The sequence below is a fragment of the Giraffa tippelskirchi genome, chromosome 6 (assembly GCF_054371585.1).
Source record: "Giraffa tippelskirchi isolate mGirTip1 chromosome 6, T2T-mGirTip1v1.2.pri, whole genome shotgun sequence".
Lineage (NCBI taxonomy): Eukaryota > Metazoa > Chordata > Mammalia > Artiodactyla > Giraffidae > Giraffa > Giraffa tippelskirchi.
Window position 1 is genome coordinate 140,332,500 of NC_137280.1, and position 20,661 is coordinate 140,353,160.

Below are 20,661 nucleotides of genomic sequence, written 5' to 3' on the forward strand. Positions count from 1 at the left end.
CTGTTACTTTCTCCTTGGGAGACTTTCCCAAGCTCCCCACTCCCGGATCATATCCTCTACCTTGTCTGACTTCTCTTACAATCAGTGTTCTTGCTACCATATTTCAGTTGCAAGTTTACACGTTTGTCTTCTCCAGGTGAGTCAGTGTAATGAGCACCAATTTTAGAACCAGAGTGCTTGGGTTCAGATTCAGGTTTTGCTGCTACCTTAGTTACATGAACACTGGCGAGTTGTTGAACCTTTCTGTGCCTCAATTTTCCCATATGCAAAACAGGGAGAGTAAAAGAATCTCTTAAATAGTACTTAATTATATAGTCTCAACACTTAGCACATGCCTAGTACATAAACTAGTAAATTTCTTTAGAACAGGGCTCTATATTTAATCAATTAATATTTGATTAATGGCAGATGTGATAGAACACAGACAGACCAATACTATCCTCTGGTGAATTCTCAAAGACAGAGAACTCAAGAACACTCAAATTCTTTGAGTGATTCAAAATGTTGCTAAAAATTCAGATGACATAATAATGTCAGAATATTGGTATTTCCAGGTACATATATGCTATGTACTTAAGCATACTGCAAAAAGAATAAAAACCTTGAAGTTAGATATAAGTTCAAATCCCATCTCTGATGCTCACCTGTATTTTCTATAAGGTAAATAAATCCTTTTTCTTCCTCTGTCTCATTCCATGAACAATAGCAATATTACATATTTTAAGCCACAGACTAAGTATACATATAATCCTAAATTACCTACCTCAGTGGCCAACAGGGAAGGTAATCAATGTAATTCGCTTGATGAATCACCTTCTGTCTTTTATAGAAGTTTCCTTTCAAAGTAAAAATACAGAAGGTAGTTTGAGGAGATCAGAACAGGTAAAAATTTTCACTTTATCTTGTGAAGTTACTTGTCTGCATTGACAAATAGCTATCATCTTTGAACTCAAAATGGTCCAGGGACTGTTCTCAGTGTTTTACTATCAGTATCTCATTTAATCCTCCCCCAAAGCCTGTAAGGTCTGTACTAATATTATAATCAGATGGCAGAAGCTAATCTAAAGCTTGGAGAACTTTTTAAAGACCAAAAGATCATCAGAAAGAAGGAAAAATGACTTCCTGACAAATACCAAAGTCTTTTCTAAAACCCATGGTGACCTGATGCCATAGAATGGGAAGGAAGCATTGACCAAGGTGGATAGATTTTTCTTTGCTCAGATACTGGGGCTTCTCATAATCATGATACTTTCTTCATGTCTCCCCTCCTAATTTCTTACTTAGATAATAGCCTATAAGGACAAAGGTTTTGTAAGAGGTGGAGCCGCTTCAAAGGCTTGGCCTTAGTAAAAGCCTACTTCTTTATACCAGCAGCCTCCAGACAAGGCTCTTTGAAATAGTAGTTGTTATTCATTTGTTAGCTAACAGGTGGCCCACTAGTTACCTAAGAGCATTATTTTTTCAACTTCATTGTGCACAACAGCAATGTGACCTTATCCAATTACCCCAGGATTCAACGACATTAATAAACATGCTCTAAAATCAGCTGGGTTGCAGAAACATCCCTTTTATTGTAGGTTTGCACCATAACTGTTGGAATTTACCTGATGATTAATGTTGTCAAACCTGGGGAACTATATTGCAATGAAGTTCAGGATTTATCGATAAATATGATGATAATCCTCTGTCTTTGTTTGCATCGGTAATCAATGTAGTTCAGGAGGGAGCCCTTGAAACCTTATATAAGCAAGATTTATCCCCACTGGAATAGACTGCAGCCATATGTCACCATTCAAAAGGTAATTGGTACATTTCATTAGAAAGTAATTGAAAAAAGATTTATTTTAATGCCTTATAATAAATAATCTTGATAAACACTATTGTTAGCAGAGATATCTGCACCATATAAAGAATTTGCCTCAAAATATGGTATATACTGGAGAAGGCAATGGCAACCCACTCCAGTGTTCTTGCCTGGAGAATCCCAGGGATGGCGGAGCCTGGTGGGCTGCCGTCGATGGGGTCGCACAGAGTCAGGCATGACTGAAGTGACTTAGCAGCAGCAGCAGCAGCATGGTATATACTACATCTCATTCTTGGATTTTTCTAAGAAGTTTTTACTTTGTTGTGACTCTGAAGAAAGGATAGCCTATTATTATGCTATTGGCTTTCCTGTGGGGGCTAGACCTTCTCATTATGGTCACATACTTCTCTGTTCTCATAATTTGCCTTATGACAAGAACTGGGTTTATTCTATATCCCTCAAAAGACAATCCCCCACACATATGAACAGAAATGTTTCTAATGGTGGTTTGGAGCAAAGTCCTAAGAGACTGGGCTACAAGGTCTGTCACTTTGGCTGAATGGGCATGATCATAGACATATGTCTTAGGAATTTAGAAAGCATTAAACAAGTTGATACACACAAAGGCTTTAAACAAATTCTTGTTATACAAGAGACACTCAATGAATGCTATGGTGGTTGAGTTGCTAAGTCGTGTCTGACTCTTGCGATCCCATGGACTGTAGCCTGCCAGGCTTCTCTGTCCATGGGATTCTCCAGGCGAGAATACTGGAGTGGGTTACAGTTTCCTTCTCCACAATGAATACTAAGTACTCTTAGTATGATTACCATCTCTCTCAGGGTCTTTCTATCCTGAGCCTTTGAGGAGACATCCTGAGTTCCAGGGTGTGCTTTTATTTAAATTGCATTGTAAAAGCAAAGGTAGTTTGTACCAGCATTTTTCCCCCATTTCCATTTTGTTATGTGATGAAAATAAACCATCGCATGAAGAACAGAGAAATATGCACCCTTCTCAACACTAGCCATGACTAAAAAGACCTTTTTACTCCCAACTAAAGGCTCTGAGGTAAAAACAGATCAATAATTATTTTTAGAGTTTTACGACTTTGTGAGCTACTTATACAGAGTAATACAACCCCACTTAGCTCCTCATCTCAGTTTGTTGAGAGCAAAATAATCCCCAAAAGCCATCTGCAGATTGAGATAAAATCATGCTTTCAACAGAGGACCAACTGAAATAGCAAAACAATGGCAGAAGAGAAGTGAATTAAATAATTTTCTTTCTACAGCTCTGTTAATCAAGCCACGTTCAAGAGCTTTTCTCTGCCTATCACAACTGTATCATGATAGAGTAGTTCAGACCTATGCATATAATCATAGCTCTATAAAGTGACTATTAGAATCCTCATTACCTTTATTTTATAGTTGGGGTAGGTGAGCTCTTATCCAAGATCATACAGTCAGTGTGTGGAATGTCAGGCCTCAAGTTCTGTGTCTCCTTACTCTGCTTTATTTCAGTGCTATGCTTCTGAAATTAGGATCCAGAACACCATAGGACAAAGTTGACATATCTTCCTGGAGAATGTTTTGCCTAAAAATTTTAAGGTAGAAATCAAATAATTTAATTATACATTAAATCACTATTTTTCCATTAAATAGGGATATTTTATACTGCAAAATGCACCAAAATCATATTCCTTTCAAAGATAAATGCAAGAAATGTCAAAGAAACACTGGACTTTTAGTGGGTCTTGTGCCCCACAGGAAAGTATGAATCCTCTATGATAATAATTTAGTGGAAGGCTTTGAGAACGCTATCTTGAAGCCAGATGGTCCTGGTTACCTCTGAGAGTCAGTACCTGGGTAGCCTTGGATGAATCATTCCACTTTACTGAACCTCATTTGTTTAGTAGGAATTCTACCACATACTGCTTAGGAAGTCCTAAGGATTCCCTAGACCATGTGAAAATCCAAAAGCATAATAGGTGTTCAGTATATAGTGAAAATGTTAGTCACTCAGTTGTGTCCGACTCTTTGCAACCCCGTGGCCTGTAGCCCACCAGGCTCCTCTGTCCATAGGGTTTCCCAGGCAAGAATACTGGAGTGGGTTGCCATTCCGTTCTCCAGGGGATCTTCCCAACCCAGGGATCGAGCCCAGGTCTCTTACATTGCAGGCAGATTCTTTACCATTTGAGCCACCAGGAAAGCCCCAGTACATAGTAGTCATCATTTTTAAACATCCACAAATCACTCTCAAAACATGCCCTCCGGTTTGTTTAGCCACTGGTTCCCACATAATCCCCAAGCTAACTACTCTGAGCCCAAGAAAGAACCACTGGCCTCTCTCCATTTTGCTTTCAAAACTATTTCTAGCTTCCTATGGTATTATTTTGACTAAAAGGGGAATTCCTAAAATGGGTTGTAAAAAATTCCAAAGTATGTAAACTAGATACTAACTAGCTTATTAGGTTTATGGCTGGACCCAAAATAGAAAATTTACATTAAAACCATATAGAAAACCATTCACTTTAAATTTTTGTTATCTGAAGGGCTTCCTCAATGGCTCAGCAGGTCAAGACTCCACCTGCAATGCAGGAGATGTGGGTCAGATCCCTCAGTTCGGAAGATCCCCTGAAGGAGGAAAATGGTAATCACTCCACTGTTTTTTATTTAAATGTATTTATTTTTAATTAAAGGATAATTGCTGTGCAATAATGTTTTGTTTTCTGCCAAACCTCAACATGAATCAGCCATAGGTATACATATGTCCCTACCCACCTCCCTCCCCTCTAGGTTGTTACGGTGCCCCAGTTTGATTTCCCTGAGTCATACAGCAGATTTCCATTAGCTATCTATTTTACACATGGTAATGTACATGTTTAGAAAATCCCAGGGACAGAGGAGCCTGGCAGGCTACAGTCCAAAGGGTTGGACACAACTGAGCAACTAAACACACACACGTTATCTAAAATGCCTTTCAGCACAAATAAAGTGCTCCATAAGTTTTTATTATAATTTATTTTTACCCTCAAGCCCTAACACTTCATCCTGTTACTGTAATGTTCATTCCCAGTCAATAAAGGCAGGTTTAGAGTAGCATTTACAAGTATGCTTTCTGGTGCAAGAGCTGTGGTTGAAACATCTCTGCTGCTTCCTCCTAGTGATGTAACCTTAGGCTTATCATCTCCCCCAAAACTCAAATTAGGATCATTAACAATAATATAATGGTGAAATGACTCACTTCTAGAATTGTTTTACTGAGCACAGTCCCTGGAACACATGGTAAGTATGCAATATTTTTTACCTATACTTTTATATAAAATTGCTTTTACAAAATTGAACTAAGCATAGTTATTCACATACGAAACATTAACTTTGACTTTTTAGTCTTCTAGGAACTATGTAGCTCACCTGTAGGTCACCACAGATAGAGGTTCCCATGGATGCCTGCTCAGTTGCTTCACTCGTGTCCAACTCTTTGTGACCCTATGCACTGTAATTATCCTGGCAAGAATACTGGAGTGGGTTGCCACTTCCTCCCCTAGGGATCGTCCCAACCCAGGGATCAAACCTGCATCTCCTGCACTTGAACACAGATTCTTTACCACTTGAGCCACCTGGGAAGCCCAGAGTTTTCCTGTACAACATGTAAACAGATACAGAGAACTCTTTAAGATGTCTACTGACTGTTAGCACTGAGGATGAAGAGACCGTGACAACCTCACTCGGGGTAGGAGGGCTCTTTCATTATAATCGTGTCAGGCAACACACTCATTTGCTATTCATCTTCCAAAATCTGTAATGAGGTATATTTTAGGGCTGAGCAAGGCAGCCTTCCATTTGCTGCCACAGTCACCTCATTGTGTGCAGGAGACCGGGATCCCATGGCCATGTGGCAAGTTAGTGCCAAGGGGCCGAACTGACTTCCAATTCTGATCAAAGCTAGTGATTTCATTTAAAGGAGAAATCTAAATAATATTTCTTAATTTTAATTAAAATAGTTGACAGCCTAGCTCTTTGTTACACGTGGAGTCAGGTTAGCTGCATGGGTCATTAAACGTTCTGAGAACATTAGGTCTTATTGAAAAGACTTGAAAATTATTAATACTGTGGAAATGTTCATTATTTCTTTGATATGCAAATCAATTATTTGGTTTTTATCTCACTTGAGAAAGACTCTCCAAATGCGAGGAATGTAATATTTTGGAGATGGTAGGGTGCAGAACTAGAGACAGAGTTTCTCTGAAAAGGGCAATTATGATGTCTATAGTTTTATACGCAGTCAACTTGGAAACCTCAGGTTCTGAGAAACAGGATTTCCTGCAAAATCCAAGCATCTAATCACCATTCGGAAGCCCATGTTAGACTCCTCATGCACAATATTTGTGATCAGTTTTTACCTCTGGCAGAAGTAACTGACAAATTCTACCCAAAACCTGTCAAGAGTTTTCCCTCTCGAAGTCACTGACATTTTAGTAAATCTTAAAACAGTAAAAATAGAGTATGGAGGAAAAATGGACTTCTAAGTCACTTACCTTTGAAATTTTTGACATCCAAGCTTTTTTTCAAAGTCTGCATGGGGCTGCTATGTAAACCAGGATGGGTCCTGTGGATAATGAAATGTTAAGAAACCCAGAGGAGCTAAGGGGAGGGAAAAACGGAAAAGAAATCATCTATTCTAACCAGTTTAGGAGTGGAAATGAATAGGTATTTCACTTTTATCTGGATAAATACAGTAATATAAACCATCACCTATCACCACATCCTGTGTACTTGATGAAAGCTTCATCATCTACATTTCCACAGTCCAGCTTCCTAACAGTCTTGGGAGGGAGATACTGTTATCCCTACAGAACATGAGAAACTGCTCAACCTCAAGAAGGCTTAGTTAGGGACTTCCCTGGCAGACCAGTGAAGACTTTGCTGTGCAGGGGTTGCTGGTTTGACCTCTAGTCGAGGAGCTAAGATCCCACATGCTTCAGGGTCAAAAACAAAAAAAAACATAAAACAGAAGCAGTATTGTAACAAATTCAATAAAAACTTTGGAAAAATAGGTAAGCCTGTTTTTTGTTTTAAGTCAAACACCCAGCAGATGGAGGTGCTTGGACTCAAAATTGTGATTCTAAAGCTCAAGCTTTCAACATTATCCTCTATTCCTATCCAAGAAAGAGTAAAATATTTAAGAGGGGGAGCTATGGCCTTCATGGACAATCTAAAAGGAACATATTACATGAAACCAACTACAACCCTAATAGAACAAGTCAGAATGGGGTAGTTACTAGCAAAATGGGCCACAAACTAAGGGAGAAATAGACAGATAGATACAAAATTTGGTTTGGGTCTAAACTCAGTATTAACACTCATGTGACCTCCAATTTAATGTTATTAGACTGCAATAATAAATTGTCCAGAATCATACCAAGATGGCAAGGGGAGAGTCTTTTTTTGTCCTAGATCTTACTCGGAACATACTCACAGCACTGTATTCAATGCTAGGTAATAGAATCTAAGAGGGACATCGATTCAACAAATAATTATTGAATGCCGAGTAACGTTCTTGATGCTGGGCATAAATATAGTGTAATTGCTACCGTTGTAGTGTTTCGTCTAGAGCAAGAAAGAGACTAAAACAGAGAAACAGACAAGTAATTACAAATTGTCTTCAGAGGCCTGCAGGAACGTCACTGACTGAAGGGTGAGAAGGAAACAGACATACCAAGAAGCAGAGTAGAGGATGGAGACAAGTGGATCTACCAGCTGTCCAGGGACGCAGGAAGGTCTCAAGTCCACAGGAAGGTCCTGTTGAAGAAAACCTCAGAATAACTAGGGTGCTTGTTTTATAAATGTGGAGTACCACTATGGAGACTCCATATTACATCACAAGTTACTGGGTGAGACTTCCACCCAGTACATGGAACTAATTTTCAATGACCAGCACCGTGGACTAACTAGGAATCAGGGAGCTTGGGTTTGATCTACAACTCTCCAGGCATGTGGCCTGGACCATGACATTTTTTTTTTAAACAAATGAATTTTACTTAGTTTCCCTTTGAGACTTTAACAGAAAATGGTGCAATCTCCTAATTACACTTTTCTACATTGGAGCAAAATAGCTTTATAATGTTGTGTTGGTTTCTGCTGTACAACATCACAAATCAGTCGTAACTAAATGTACCCCCTCCTTTAGCCTCCGTCCTACCCCTCAATATCATCACAGAGCACCAGGCTGGGATCTCTGTGCTGTACAGCAGCTTCCCACTAGTTGTCTGTTTTACATATGCTACTGCTGCTTTCCAAATTCGTTCTACCCTCTCCTTCTTCAACTGTGTCCACAAAAAACACATGTACCCTAATGTTCATTGCAGCACTATTTACAATAGCCAGAACAAGAAAGTAACCTAGATCTCCATCAACAGATAAAGAAGTTGTGGTACATCTATACAATAGACTATTACTCAGCCATAAAAAGGAATGAATTTGACTCAGCTATAGTAAGGTAGATAAACCTAGAGCCTAGTATACTGAGTAAGTTCAATCAGAAAGAGAAAAACAAATATCATCTATTAACACAAAACTCAGCGGTGGCCACAGGATTGGAAAAGGTCAGTTTTCATTCCAGTCTCAAAGAAAGGCAATGCCAAAGAATGCACAAACTACTGCACAATTGCACTCATCTCACATGCTAGTAAAGTAATGCTCAAAATTCTGCAAGCCAGGCTTCAGCAATACGTGAACCATGAACTTCCAGATGTTCAAGCTGGTTTTAGAAAAGGCAGAAGAACCAGAGATCAAATTGCCAACATCCACTGGATCATCAAAAAAGCAAGAGCGTTCCAGAAAAAACAACTATTTCTGCTTTATTGACTATACCAAAGCCTTTGACTGTGTGGATCACAATAAACTGTGGAAAATTCTTCAAGAGATGGGAATACCAGACCACCTGACCTGCCTCATGAGAAATCTGTATGCACGTCAGGAAGCAACAGTTAGAACTGGACATGGAACAACAGACTAGTTCTGAATAGGAAAAGGAGTATGTCAAGGCTGAATATTGTCACCCTGCTTATTTAACTTATATGCAGAGTACATCATGAGAAATGCTGGGCTGGATGAAGCACAAGCTGGAATCAAGATTGCCAGGAGGAATATCAATAACCTCAGATATGCAGATGACACCACCCTTATGGCAGAAAGTGAAGAAGAACTAAAGAGCCTTTTGATGAAAGTGAAAGAGGAGACTGAAGAAGTTGGCATAAAGCTCAACATTCAGAAAACTAAGATCATGGCATCCAGTCCCATCACTTCATGGCAAATAGATGGGGAAACAGTGGAAACAGTGAGAGACTTTGTTTTGGGGGGCTCCAGAATCACTGCAGATGGTGAGTGCAGCCATGAAATTAAAAGATGCTTGCTCCTTGGAAGGAAAGTTATGACCAACCTAGATAGCATATTAAAAAGCAGAGACATTACTTTGCCAACAAAGGTCCATCTAGTCAAGGCTATGGTTTTTCCAGTAGTCACGTATGGATGTGAAAGTTGGACTGACTATAAAGAAAGCGCTGCCGAAGAGTTGATGCTTTTGAACCATGGTATTGGAAAAGACTCTAGAGAATCCCTTGGACTGCAAGGAGATCCAACCAGTCCATCCTAAAGGAGATCAGTCCTGAATATTCATTGGAAGGACTGATGTTGAAGCTGAAACTCCAATACTTTGGCCACCTGATGTGAAGAGCTGACTCATTGGAAAAGTCCTTGATGCTGGGAAAGATTGAAGGTGGAAGGAGAAGGGGACGAGAGAGCCTGAGATGGTTGGATGGCATCACTGACTTAATGGACACGAATTTGAGTAAACTCCAGGAGATGGTGATGGACAGGGAGGCCCTGCGTGCTGCAGTACATGGGGTCACAAAGAGTTGGACACGACTGAGTGACTGAATTGAACTTAACTGAACAGAATGTAGAAAAGATGCTGATTAATCTATTTGCAGGAAAAGAATAGAGATGCAGACATTGAGAATGGACCATGACATATGACCTCTCTGAATCTCCCTGGGGCTGGTACTGAATACCGGATGGGATTACGTATATGAAAAGCACCCAATATACAGGGCTTAAACTATGCATTTTCTAATGGCATGTGAATCTCATTATGTTGCTAAAACTTGACATTGGGCTTTCATTTGAGACCTCTGAGGTTACTTTGAATCAGGCTGTGTAGAAGTATGACTCAAAAATACAGGGTGAGTCACAGTGATTTTTAGGAAACTGAAGTAAGATGTCACATCAACTGATTCAGTTGAAAATTATCCCATCAATTGAAAATTCAATTATGAATTTTCAAGTTGACAAAAGAATAGGCCATGGTGTTTAACATGATGGAACCCAATACTATGTTCTGAAAGTTGTCAACCATCAAAATCTCTCTCAGCATTAATTTAAATGGACCATTACACTGATTCAAATCAGGTTCTTGAGAATTACTGTTGGTTCATTAGTGTTTCTCAAACAGCCCAACTAAAATATGGGAGCAATTTTTAAAGCACTTTTCTTTAAATAGGAATTCAACTTTGAGCTCTTAAAGATTCAGAGAGCTAATGAGCTTCAGATCAATGAAGAAATTGTTTGATAGTTACACACATTATTTGAGTAATGAATCCCACTGACTGAAGTTTTATATATATAATATCATTGGAATAAACTGTGGAAAATTCTGAAAGAGATGGGAATACCAGACCATCTTACCTGTCTCTTGAGAAACCTGTATGCAGGTCAGGAAGCAACAGTTAGAACTGGACATGGAACAACAGACTGGTTCCAAACAGGAAAAGGAGTACGTCAAGGCTGTATATTGTCACCCTGCTTATTTAACTTATATGTAGAATACATCATGAGAAATGCTGGGCTGGAAGAAGCACAAGCTGGAATCAAGATTGCCGGGAGAAATATCAATAACCTCAGATATGCAGATGACACCACCCTTATGGCAGAAAGCGAAGAAGAACTAAAGAGCCTCTTGATGAAAGTGAAAGAGGAGAGTGAAATAGCTGGCTTAAAGCTCAACATTCAGAAAACTAAGATCATGGCATCTGGTCCCATCACTTCATGGGAAATAGATGGGGAAACTGGAAACAGTGGCAGACTTTATTTTTTTGGGTTCCAAAATCACTGCTGATGGTGATTGCAGCCATGAAATTAAAAGACGCTTACTCCTTGGAAGGAAGGTTATGACCAACCTAGATAGCATATTTAAAAGCAGAGACATTACTTTGCCAACAAAGGTCTATCTAGTCAAAGCTATGGTTTTTCCAGTGGTCATATATGGATGTGCAAGTTGGACGGTGAAGGAAGCTGAGCGCTGCAGAATTGATGCTTTTGAACTGTGGTGTTGGAGAAGATTCTTGAGAGTCCCTTGGACTGCAAGAAGATCCAAACAGTCCATCCTAAAGGAGATCAGTCCTGGGTGTTCATTGTAAGGACTGATGTTGAAGCTGAAACTCCAATACTTTGGCCACCTTACGCGAAGAGTTGACTCATTGGAAAAGACCCTAATGCTGGGAAGGATCAGGGGCAGGAGCAGAAGGGGACGACAAAGGATGAGATGGTTGGATGGTGTCACTGACTCGATGGACATGGGTTTGGGTAAACTCCAGGAGTTGGTGATGGACAGGGAGGCCTGGTATGCTGCGATTCATGGGGTCGCAAAGAGTCAGACATGACTGAGCGACTGAATTGAACTGAAGCAACATAGAAATGCAGTTGCTCAGATAGTACAATGGGCACATTAAGTAGGCACTGAGGTTTCCATTGATCAATTTAGCTGCTCTGGTCACAACCTGAATTACTATTCTATTCTCATCAGTAGGATGGTAGGGTTACATAGTAAAGGTTGTCTATCTACAACTCACACATAGATCTGCTAAGTCAGTGGTTTTCAACCATCGCCATATCAATGTCTCAACATTCTCATTTAGTTTGTGTGGGATGTGACCCGGGTTTTGAAAGCTGCCCCATGTGGTTCTTACCAAATTGAAATTTCCTAGTCCCTGACATCAGCCAATCCAAGAACTCCCTAAAAGCAGTTTCTTTAACCAAAATTCCAAGAACTTTATATTCTCTCCCACCAGTTCTTTCTAAATCATTTTCCTTTCTATTATAACTTTGTATTATATTTTTCCTCAAACTTAGAACATACAGTCATTTTAGGTGTTGGTGTCATTGTGAATCTGCTGTTTCCTAAGAAGGACGGATGCTAACCTTCTATTTCAGTTACCGCATACATTACTCGGTTTTTATGATGTTTCGAAGGTCATTCCCCAAAGTAACAAAAGCCATTGTCTCCATTGTCTGAGGATGGGAACAAAATGTGATCTAAAAACTTGTCTCAGTTTGGAAGTGATTAATGTAGATACTTATGATGAAGGAAATGAAAACAAGAAATCTGGATAAGTAATCACTGCTTCTACAAAAACAATTTCAACAAAAAATGAGCTTGAAATGGGGAGAACAAACTGATAATGCCAAGAGCAAATAAATTATTCTCTGAGATTTAAAAACAGACCTGTGATAGCATTTAAAGTTTTGTGGGGGTTTTTGATTCATGACTTTCCCAAGTATCACCACCCCATGTTTCACAGGTCCTTGAAATGAAATTTGAGCAGAGAAGAGGAGGTTTCAAATCCATGCAGAAATGTGCCAGGAAACAGTGGTTTTTGACAGAGGAAACATCTCTCCAGGGTTTCATTATCCTAAGAGATACAACCAGTTTTTCTCCTTGTCATATTCCCTGGCCACACTAGACATAGAAAACCATGTCAGAGGGGAAACCAGGAGAGTCTGGGCACTTAGGACTCTGGTCAGGACTTTTCTTTGTCCCCAGCCATATAAAGATATGATTTCAGAGGATACCATCCTGACTTGGCCAGGACAATAGTTCCTAGTCTGACCAGCCAAACCAACTCAGCTGCCACTCCATAGAATTGGACTGTGTTTTGGAGTGTATACACAACTATACCATTGCCACAGCAATACAGATATACACCACCAATCATAATCAAACACGCCTCTTGCTTTTCTGTCTCTAGCCCTGTATATCCACCTGGTCACTTGATGTTCTCAAACACCTTCAAATCAACTTCTCTAAAACTCAACTCACGAGACACTGTAAGGGTTCTTTTTACATTGTTCCCTATCTTTGTGGCTGACCCATCCATCACCAAATGCTAGAAATCATCCTTGATGCTGATTTGGGTATGATGATGAAATGAGTCTTCTCCCACCTGCATAACCACAGACTCCTATCTCCTTTTCTTGCACGGATAAAAGAATGAAATTAGAACATTGTTTAACACCATACACAAAATAAACTCAAATTGGACTAAAGATCTAAATGTAAGACTAGATACTATAAAACTCTTAAAGGAAAACATAGGCAGAACACTTTGACACAAATCACAGAAATATCTTCTTTGATCCTTCTCCAAGAGTAATGGAAATAAAAACAAAAAGAACCAAATGGATCCTAATTAAACTCAAAAGCTTTTGCACAGCAAACCATAAACAAAATGAAAAAACCCACAGAATGGTAGAAAATATTTGCAAATGATGGGATCAACAAGGGATTAATCTCCAAAACTTACAAACAGCTCAGCTGGCTCAATATCAAAAAGCACAAGCAACCTAGTAAAAAATGGGTGGAAGATATAACTAGACATTTCTCCAAAGAAAACATACAAATGGCCAAGAAGCACATGAAAAGATGCTCAACATAATTATCAGAGCTATGCAAATCAAGAGAGATATCACCTCATACGTGTCAGAATGGCCATCATTTAAAAATCTTCAAACAATAAATGCTAGAGAGAATGTGGAGAAAAAACTGTTGATGAGGGTGTCGATTGTTACAACCATTAAGGACAACAGTACAGAGGCTCCTTAAAAAGCTAAAAATAGAGCTGCCATATGATCCAGTAATCCCACTCCTAGGCATATATTAGAGAAAACCATAATTTGAAAAGATACACGTACCCCAATGTTCATTTAAGCACTGTTTACAATAGCTAAGACATGGAAGCAACCTAGGTGTCCATCGACAGATGAATAAGGAAAATGTGGTATGTATACACAATGGAATATTATTCAGCTGTTAAATGGAATGAAATAATGCCATTTTCAGCAACATAAATGGACCTGGAGATTATCATACTAAGTAAGTCAGAGAAAGACAAATAGCATTGTAACTCTTATATACAGAATCTTAAAAATGATACAAATGAATTTATTTATAAAAGAGAAACAGACTCACAGACTTAGAGAATGAATTTACAGTTACCAGGGGGAGTGGAGGGAGGAGGGGATAGATTGGGAGTTTGGGATTGGCATGTACATACTAATATATTTAAAATAGATAACCAACAAGGATCTGGTGTACAGCACAAGGAACTCTGCTCAGTACTCTGTAGTAACCTAAATGGGAAAAGAATTTGAAAAAGGATATATAGATGTATAAGTGAAGCACTTTGCTGTACACCTGAAACTAACACATTGTTAATCAACTATATTCCAATATAAAATAATTTTTTTAAAAAATGGAAACATTGAGAAACACTTCTTAAGAAATGAAAATAATAATTATTTGCCAACCTTTAAAGGTGAGTTGATTTTACTATTCAGTTTCCAAGTCCATCATTTGAAAAATCAGAAACCTGGACCTCTGGAGTACAATGGTAGAGTAGTGCAAGCCCTTTGACCAGTTGTTCTGGTTGAAAAGAATTAAAACTAATGGCAAAAATATTTTTTAAATATTTTAAATGTATTCATGAGCTAGAAATGATGTAAGATTAGTCACAATCCAAAAGCTAAAACATAGGAATCCAGAGAAGTAATCTGAGCATGGAAGTCACCCATAACTTTATAGATTTTACTGAACTAGATGAAATTCAGCTTGTTTTGTGAACTGAGGGGACATGGGAACAAGGAAAATCTCAGTGTCCACGGAATGGAGGTAATCCATTTAGAGATACCACAGATTTAAATGAGACCCCAATGTACCAAACCCTCAATGTACAGATGAAATAGAATTCAGCCTACCTGGTCTTGCCCTCCTCTGACTTTTCCACCCTGAGGATTGCAAGGGAAATGGCCAGTTTTTAACTTCAGCACTGGAGAGAAAACTTTCCGCAAGGCTTGGTAACTTCAAATTGACCCTCCCTCCGCCTGAATTCATATTACGTGGTTGGTCCTGAGACCTCAAGGAAAGACATTAGTTTACACTAGGCCCAAACTGAAGGTGGCATCAGTGACCAATGGAAACAGATGCAAATCCTCTCTAGAGAAAATCACCTTAAAAGTAGGTCTCTGATAACTTCAGCAAATTAAGATCCAAGACACAGAAAGCCACAGCGGCAAAAAGTACAGAATGTCCTCAGGAGCAAGGCACCATGAACAAGAGAGCGTGGAAACAAGGCAACCAATTGAGATGCACAGAAGTTTCCGATATGAGAATTAGCAGAGAAAATATAACGTAATATGTTCGTTATGAGTAGAGAAACAAAAGAGAATTGAAAGAATAAGAAACAAAGGAATATAAAAATGGCTAACAACTGAGCAATAGAGATTTTCTAGAAATGAAAATATAATCTCAAAAAGCAAAACTCCACTGGATGTGATGAAAAATAATAAAAAGAAAATTAAATGAACATGAGATTATATCTAAAGAATCATCCAGGAAGCAGAGAGGCAGAATAATACAAATGTCTAGTCCAAGATTCAGCATGAAAAGAGAGAGAACAGAGCAAAAACAATTTTCAAAGACATATCAGCTGAGTGTTGTTCAGAAGTTATGAAAGACACAAAACTACAAATTTAGAGAGTAAAAAAAAATTCAGGGAGAGTAAATAAAATGAAATCCACATCTAGGCATGCATACCAAAATAACATTGCAAAAGAGCATCTGGAGAGAAAAGAACAAAATAGAAGTTCTAGAACTGAAGATAGATTGAAGCTGACTACTTAACCACAATAGTGAGAACCAGAATACAGAGGAATAATCTTCAGTTCCTGAGAGAAAATAACTGTCAGCACAGCGTGATGTATCCAAAGAAAAATCTCTTTTACTAAAGAAGGCAGATTAAAAAATTATTTCAGAAAAACAAAACTGAGGATCTGCCCCAGCAAACTCTCACTAAAAGAAAATGTCAAAAATTTTCTTGATTTTAAGAAAGGGAGGTTTACGATGACAGAAGAAATAAAGATAGAAAGTGGAAGTGCACATAAACATTGAATAAGCAATAATCTGGCTGGATTAAACAACACAGAACCTAAATACCTAATAGTACATACAGATAAATCAAGAATATCTGGAGTGTTACATTTTAAAAGAAAATCCATTAAAGACTCAATATTATTAAGGTATCCACTCTCCTCAGAATTGATCTATGGATTCAACACAATCCCAATCAAATCGCCTACAGTCCTTTAAGACATATGGAAAAGGAAAGAATCTAGAAAAGTTAAACCAATGTTTTCCTTTTGCAAAAGCTAAAGGGCTCACTTTAGCTAATTCTGACTTCTTACAAAGTTATATCAAACAAGACAGTCTGGTATTAGCATAAGGATGGACAGGGAGGCCTGGCATACTGCAGTCCTTGGGATCGCAAACAATTGGACACGACTGAGCGACTGAACTGAACTCTGAGGCAAGTAGATAAACAGAACAGAGTAGAGAGTGTAAAAATAGGTCTATATAGGTATGGCTAATTGATTTTCAACAAAAGCATCGGTGCTATTCAATAGAGAAAGGATTAATTTTTTCTTTTTTTTCAGTAAATGGTGCTGGAACAACTAGATAAACCTACTGGGAAAAAAGTGAACCTCAACTCTATTCTTAGAAACTAATTCAAGATGGATTATAAATCTAGATGTAAAACTAAAACTATAAAGCTTCTAGCAAAAGACATGGAAGACTGTATCCTTGGGGTAGGTGATGATCTATTAGGGAAGGTACAGAAGTTCTAAACATAAAAATATGACAAATTGACACTCAACGGAAGACATTATTTAAAAATGAAGTCAGTCATGGATTGGGAGAAAATAATATATACAGATAGATCAATAGAAAGATTTTAGATATATGATCATATTCAGATATACATGCATATCTGAATTTTCTGAAAATGTATCTGAAATGTCAGAGATATGTTGATACATACACACACAAAAAATTTACCTAGCATATACAGCAAATCAATAACAAAAAGCAAATCATCCAATGGTTTAAAAAAATTTGCACAAAAGTTTTAAATAGATCTCTCCCAAAAGAACATCTTTGAATACCCAATGAACACATGAAAAGCTGCTCAACATGATTAGTCACCAGGGAAAAGAAACTTGTAAAGAAGAATCATTTTATAGTCACTGGAATCGCTTTAATTATATCAGTATTGGTGGTAAGAATATAAAATTGCACAAGTATCTTGGGAAAAAGTTTGGTAGTTTTCTTATTGTATTAATCTATGATGGTACAAAATTCGGCAGCTTAAACAACAAGACATTTATTATCTCAGTTTCTGTGGGTCAGAGATCTGGGTGCAATTTAGTGATGCCTCTCACTCAAGATCAATTATCAGGTTGCAGTTAAGCTGTGGGCCAGGGCTGTGATCTTTTCAAATGCTTGTCTTGAGGAACATCTATTTATACCTGCAGTTGTTGGTAAGCCTCAGCTTCCTGTAGACTATTGGATTGAGGGCCTTAGTTCCTCACAGGCAAATGGGCTCCCCCGTTTTCTCAGATATCTTCATAGGGCAGTGCTCAGCATAGCATCTCTTCGAGTGAGCGAATGAGAGCACAAACCCAAGATGGAAGCCACAGTCTCTTTTTAAGCTAGTCTCCTAAGTGACATCCTGGCACACTTGACTTGTGTAGAAGCAAACCACTATGTATACTTGCTCCTTGGAAGGAAAGCTATGACACACCTAGACAGCATATTAAAAAGCAGAGATATCACCTTGCCAACAAAGGTCTGTGTAGTCAAAGTTATGGTTTTTCCAGTAGTCATGTATGCATGTGAGAGTTGGACCATAAAGAAGGCTGAGCACTGAAGAATTGATGGTTTTGAATTGTGGTGCTAGAGAAGACTCTTGAGAGTCCCCTGGATAGCAAGGAGATCAAACCAGTCCATCCTAAAGGAAATCAACCCTGGATATTCATTGGAAGGACTGATGCTGAAGCTGAAGTTCCAATACTTTGGCCACCTGATGCAAAGAGCTGACTCACTGGAAAAGACCCTCGTTGGTGGGAAAGATTGAGGGCAGGAGAAGGGGGCCGCAGAGGATGAGATGATTAGATAGCATTACCGACTCAATGGACTTGAGTTTGAGCAACCTCCAGGAGATAGTGAAGGACAGGGAAGCCCAGTACACTGCAGTCCATGGGGGTCACAAAGAGTCGGACATGACTTAGCAACTGAACAACAACATATCCAGCCCACATCTGGGAGACAGAATCACCTAAAAGCATGAATACCAGGAGGCAAGGATCTTTGGGGATTATTTTAGATGCTGTCTTACCACATTTATTAAAGACAACACCTATGCTATAAACTAACAGTTCTACTCATAGCTACTTATTTTAGAGAAATGAAAAACTTTATCCTCATAAAGATGTATGGAATATAGCCCCAAACTCAAAACAACCAAATATCTACTAACAAGAGGCTGGATAAAGGGTGCATACTTTCAGTTATAAGCTGAATGAGTTCAGAAGAGCTAGTGTACAGCACAGTGATGACTATAGTTATTAAATAATATTGTATTATATGTTTGAAATTTGCTAAAAGAGTAGAGTTTAAATATTGTTACCACATGGGAGGAAAAGGTAAATATGTGAGGTGATGGATAGGTTAATTAACTGCGAGAATCGGTTCACAGTATACACATGTATTAAAACATTGTGTTGTACAAAAATAGACAATGTTTATTTCTTAGTAAAAGTAAAAAAAACCTGTGCATTTCATTATATGTAGATTTTTCCTAATAAAAAATCATCTGAAATTTTTAAAAAATCCAGTTATATGAGAGACACATCTAAAATATAACCATACAGAATGGATGATATTTAAAAGAATAATGTGTTCAAGGAAAATACTGACAAACAGTGAGAACAACTATACTAGTAGGCAAAATGGCTTTTAAGGCAAAAAACATTATAAGAAATAGAACTATTTTATACATGAATCCTAAGCTGGTGTGTATTTAATAGCATACCTCTCTTTATAACTGATAGATCAAAGAGGTATACATCTTGAGTTAATAGACATAGAACATAGCACCAACAACTGCAGAACACATATTCTTTTCAGACAGGCATGAATATTTGTAAAAATTGACATATACTGGACCAAAAATCTAGTCTCAATTTTTAAATAATTGATTTATTAAAGAGAATATTTTTAACTATCATAAGATTATTAGTTTAAAACTAATGAATAAAATATACAGTAGAAATATATACTAGAAAATCTTACATATTTAGAAATTAAGGAAAGTCCTTCTATAAAACTTACCAGAGGAGAAATTATACTAAAATGGCAAAATATTCACACCTATATTATTAATATTTCTTCGGTATGCTGCCACCCAGATGCACATCCTTAAATGAAAATATTAAAAATTAAGAAGGCAGAACATTTTAATTAACTAAGGCGGCAACACATTTTAGAACTTACTTAGAATAATTCTGCAGTTCTATTTAGAACAAAAGACAAGGAAAATTCAAGCACAAGAAGTAAGTGTAACACAGGGTTGACAAAAGCAAAAGTTAGCTCTTTGAAAAGACTAATAATTGACAGTACTGCTCAAGGGGAAAAGAAGACACGAATATAAATATTTGAAACAACAAAAGACATAACTACAAATGTTTGGGACAGTTTTTAAAATGAAAATATTATAAGAATCTTTGCCAAGAAGTTTAAACCTCTCTTTGAAATGAAAAAATACCAAGAAAAGAGATAACTTGCCAAAGTCAACCTGAGAAGAAGCATAAAACATATATAATCCTATAATTAACTTTAAATGGAAAAATATGTCATTCAATGACCAGGTTTATCAATGATTTTAAATACACAAGAGGTAAATCAATAATTATAATCTTTCATTAAAAATTTCAGAATAAAATGATAGAACTTGACAAAGATATTGATGATATATAATGACAACATTAGTGAACTGCAAGTCATTCAGTCGCGTCCGACTCTTTGCAACCCCATGGACTGTAGAGTCCCTGGAATTCTCCAGGCCAGAATACTGGAGTGGGTAGCCTTTCCCTTCTCCAGGAGGTCTTCCCAACCCAGGGACTGAACCCAAGTCTCCCGCATTGCAGGCAGAACGACAACATTAAGCTAATACCAAAAATTGAGTGGATTATTGAAAAATTAACATAATTCACCACTTTAATATATTAAGTATATTATCTCAAAATATGAAGAATAAAATGGTACTTGATAAAATTCACAGTAATGAATGATAGAAACTCAGCAAAACAAGAATAGAAAGGAACTCTCTCATCATGATAAAAAGTATTTCAGGGAAAAAACTAAAACCCTAGAACAAAAAAGTTTTACTTAATGGTGAATTTTTTAAGGCTTTCCCTTTCAAGTCAGGAAAAGGCAAGATTGCCATTTCCTTACTTTTAATTAACACTGTATTGGACAGTCCTAGACAGAACAGTATAGAAAGAAAAAGAAAAAGTATAAGAAATCAAAAGATATAAAACTGTCATAAAATAACTAGTGCCTACCAAGTAAACCTGGGTTGGGAAGATCTCTCAAAGAAGGAAATGGCAACCACCCTCCAGTATTCTTGCCT

General features: G+C 37.8%; 2 protein-coding genes across 8 annotated transcripts in view; one reads left to right on the forward strand and one right to left on the reverse strand.

Annotated features, from left to right (window-relative positions):
- SGCD (sarcoglycan delta) overlaps positions 1–20,661 on the forward strand; it is a 434,639-nt gene that overhangs the window by 405,547 nt on the left and 8,431 nt on the right. The gene's annotated exons all lie outside the window — the stretch shown is intronic.
- Positions 1–20,661, reverse strand: part of LOC145510508 (uncharacterized) — a 329,761-nt gene that overhangs the window by 133,984 nt on the left and 175,116 nt on the right. For 3 of the 4 annotated variants that reach the window (XR_014057071.1, XM_081501903.1, XM_081501902.1), the window contains 4 exons: positions 7,521–7,603; positions 6,340–6,410; positions 3,217–3,395; positions 764–836 (listed from right to left, as the gene is read on the reverse strand). Coding sequence is in view for 1 of the 4 variants with exons in the window: in XM_081501902.1 (XP_081358028.1) it covers positions 3,325–3,395; positions 6,340–6,410; positions 7,521–7,603 (225 nt within the window). In the remaining 3 variants the exon portion in view is untranslated. Of the gene's footprint in view, positions 1–763; positions 837–3,216; positions 3,396–6,339; positions 6,411–6,450; positions 7,604–20,661 lie in introns of those variants that run through there. The other variant, XR_014057070.1, reaches the window with a different exon arrangement.